The sequence below is a fragment of the Parasteatoda tepidariorum genome, chromosome 10, assembly GCF_982258835.1.
Source record: "Parasteatoda tepidariorum strain Cologne lab strain chromosome 10, Ptep-v5.0, whole genome shotgun sequence".
Classification (NCBI taxonomy): domain Eukaryota; kingdom Metazoa; phylum Arthropoda; class Arachnida; order Araneae; family Theridiidae; genus Parasteatoda; species Parasteatoda tepidariorum.
The window spans coordinates 14,341,677-14,344,520 of NC_141764.1; the positions used below are offsets into that span (position 1 = coordinate 14,341,677).

Genomic DNA, 2,844 nt, shown 5'->3' on the forward strand with positions numbered 1-2,844 from the left:
TATTCCCCTTCTCTTACCGCAGATTAGATTGAAGCATCGATCACGAGAGCTACAGGAACCTGTTGCTCTCCGAAGTGTGTTGCGCGTGCGCCCAAACAAGAGGGTAGCGGTGGAAAAAAAAAAGAAATCTGACGTAGTTATGTTGCTCTCTTTCTCCAGTGTTCCTCACACCTAAGCGAAAACTCTCGGAATCAACAAGTCGCGCGCGGAGCAAAGGATTACATACCGTGTTTGTGTTGTGTTTTTTCGGAAGTGAGGAAAAGGCCTTCGCGACGGCCACTATCAATTGGGCAGACTTGGACAACAGATCGCCATGCTACACGCAAAGCATGAGCTCACCTCACATGTATGATCCAGCATTTCCTACGGTGGACGATTTGAAAGCCAAGTTGAATAACTTGAGCTCTAAAAATAACGGTGGATCTAAAGGACTGTTGGATTTGTGCGAGGTGCCGGACCTGTCCGACCCGGAACTCTCGTTCGATCTCCAGAATATAATCGGTCCGGACAACGGTCATCCAGTATCGAATTTGGACGAATCGTCTAGTCTGTTTACTGATATCCTTGTTGAACAACAGCAACAACAGTCTAAAAGGAACCCTTACGGCCTGCAGCAGACGTTTACTTCATCCAGATACCCACAGCCCATGCCACAACAATCCGCCCTTGGAACTGACCATTACGGAGCCGAAGCGGGAATTGGAATTAAAAGAGAACCCGTGGACCACATCGATTTGAGTAGTTGCAGTCAGAGGTCTTCGTACACGAACGGATCCAGCATATACTCCTACTCCCCCATCACGGAGAGGGCACCCAATGGTCAGCTAGGTGCCTTCTTACCTAACCTCGGAAGAACTGGCCCCCCGGTGCACAATGGGGGTTCTATGAAGAGCCTGTCCCACAAGCACCACAAGAACAAAAAGAATGTGGACAAGTCGTCTGACGAATATCGTCGGAGACGAGAACGCAACAACATAGCCGTCCGTAAATCGCGCGAAAAAGCGAAATTGCGCAGTCGGGAAACCGAGCGCAAAGTGTCCGAGCTTGTGCGAGAAAATGATTTCTTGCGCAAGCGTGTTGAACTGCTCACCAAAGAACTTAACGTCTTAAAATCTCTATTGGCCAATGTGGGTGTCCCTCCCGACAGCGTGGACAATGAAGTGGCCAAAACACTTCACATGGACAATTTCCATGGCATGCAAGATCTCTGACCAGTTATGTGTTCTACTCCATTATTTATTTAAGAGAGAAGTGTGTGCGATGTAAGAGCATTCAATTTTATTTATTCTTTTTTTGTGAGCGATTTTAATCAAAATTTGTTCGAAAGCACACCTTTGATGAATGCGTGTGTGCCCCAAATTGGATAATCGAATGTTTTTAGTTATAATAATGAAACCAACGGTAAGTGTCATCAAATTCCATGGACACAACTTTTCTCCAAATTCTTCCTTCTTGATTTCTCATTTACATATCAAAACTGGATAATTTGCATTTTGTACCGATTTTGTGGCATTATATAATTAAACATAGTATTAAGCATCCTATTTATACTGGTTTAAAAAAAAAAGGTGTTCGATGTTTTTTTACTATGAAACTGATTTTTCTTCAGTGAAATATTTTTTTATGAGCACTGTTAAAAATTCACATTAAAATTTACTATGACCCGGTTGTAAATATACCTTAATCATGTTTAGAAATGATAACGTTATTGAAAGAAAAAAAAATCGTTGTGAAGAATCTTTTAAATACATATTTGTATTTATAAATTTCACTGTTGTCTCCTGTAAATATTTAACAGTGTCGGCCAATTTCTCATGTTCTCATAGCGACGGCCATAAAATTCGTTATAGTAGTATTTGCATTTTTTTTTCTGTTGGAATGTTTATAAATTACGAAGCAGTGAAATATTTTAGAATTTACATTTAAACTTAACTTGACAGGATTCGAACAGTCCTTAATACTATAAAAAAAAAAATCAAATGAATATTATAATAAGTATGTAAATGTATTCATGCAGTTTTTTATTTCAGAGGGATATTTAAATTCTGAACTTATCTACAAAAAATAGTAACACTTTTTTATTTATTTTTTTAGGCGCCATGCAAACCATATTTTAGGGAGGGTTGTTTTCATTTCTTGAAATTGAATTTATGTGGGAAATAATTATAAAAATAAATCAAAAACTATTTATAATAATTTTCTATTACATCATCCTGTTTAATATTACAATTTAATTTATTGTTGCCATTTCAGAAAGATTAATTTGAGAGAAGCGAACTGAGAGAATCTTTTTTTTTTTTTTTTAAATGAATAATATTTATAAATATGTTTATATATATAGATTATATATAGAGTTATCATTCCTGCGAGAAAAAAAAAAGTATTTTATTCATATTTTTGTGTGTTTCAATCATATATTGTTATTTGTTATTATCATTCAAAACAGGCATCATTTTTGTGAAATAAGTGTTTTAACATTTTTGCCTGTGTGTTTTTGTTTAAAATAAAGAATTCGTTCTGTTTATGAATTTCTTTTGCATTTAATGTTGTTGTTTTTTAATTCTTACAATATTTTGATTATTGTTTGACATTAATGAATGATTCATAAATCTTTCTTTTTTTAGTACATTAATAATTAAATGTGCTCTTAGTTTTAGAGCAGTGTTTTAATTTATGATGAGAATATTTCTGTATTGTGATCTGTTACAGGAACTACAAAAAAAAAAAAAAAATCATGGAGAGGTTTGTTTGCTGTCCAAAAGTTGTAAGAACTTGGCAATTATTCTGCCTCCCATCACAGTACAGAAATTTCCTTAAGTATTAACATGAATTATAAATATATCT

General features: G+C 35.5%; 1 protein-coding gene across 1 annotated transcript; it reads left to right on the forward strand.

Moving 5' to 3' along the window:
* LOC107439399 (CCAAT/enhancer-binding protein epsilon) lies at positions 1–2,528 on the forward strand. The gene has a single exon (XM_016051984.4). The coding sequence runs from the start codon at positions 330–332 to the stop codon at positions 1,209–1,211; it is 882 nt and encodes a 293-aa protein (XP_015907470.2). The 5' UTR covers positions 1–329; the 3' UTR covers positions 1,212–2,528.
* Positions 2,529–2,844: the final 316 nt, after the last annotated feature.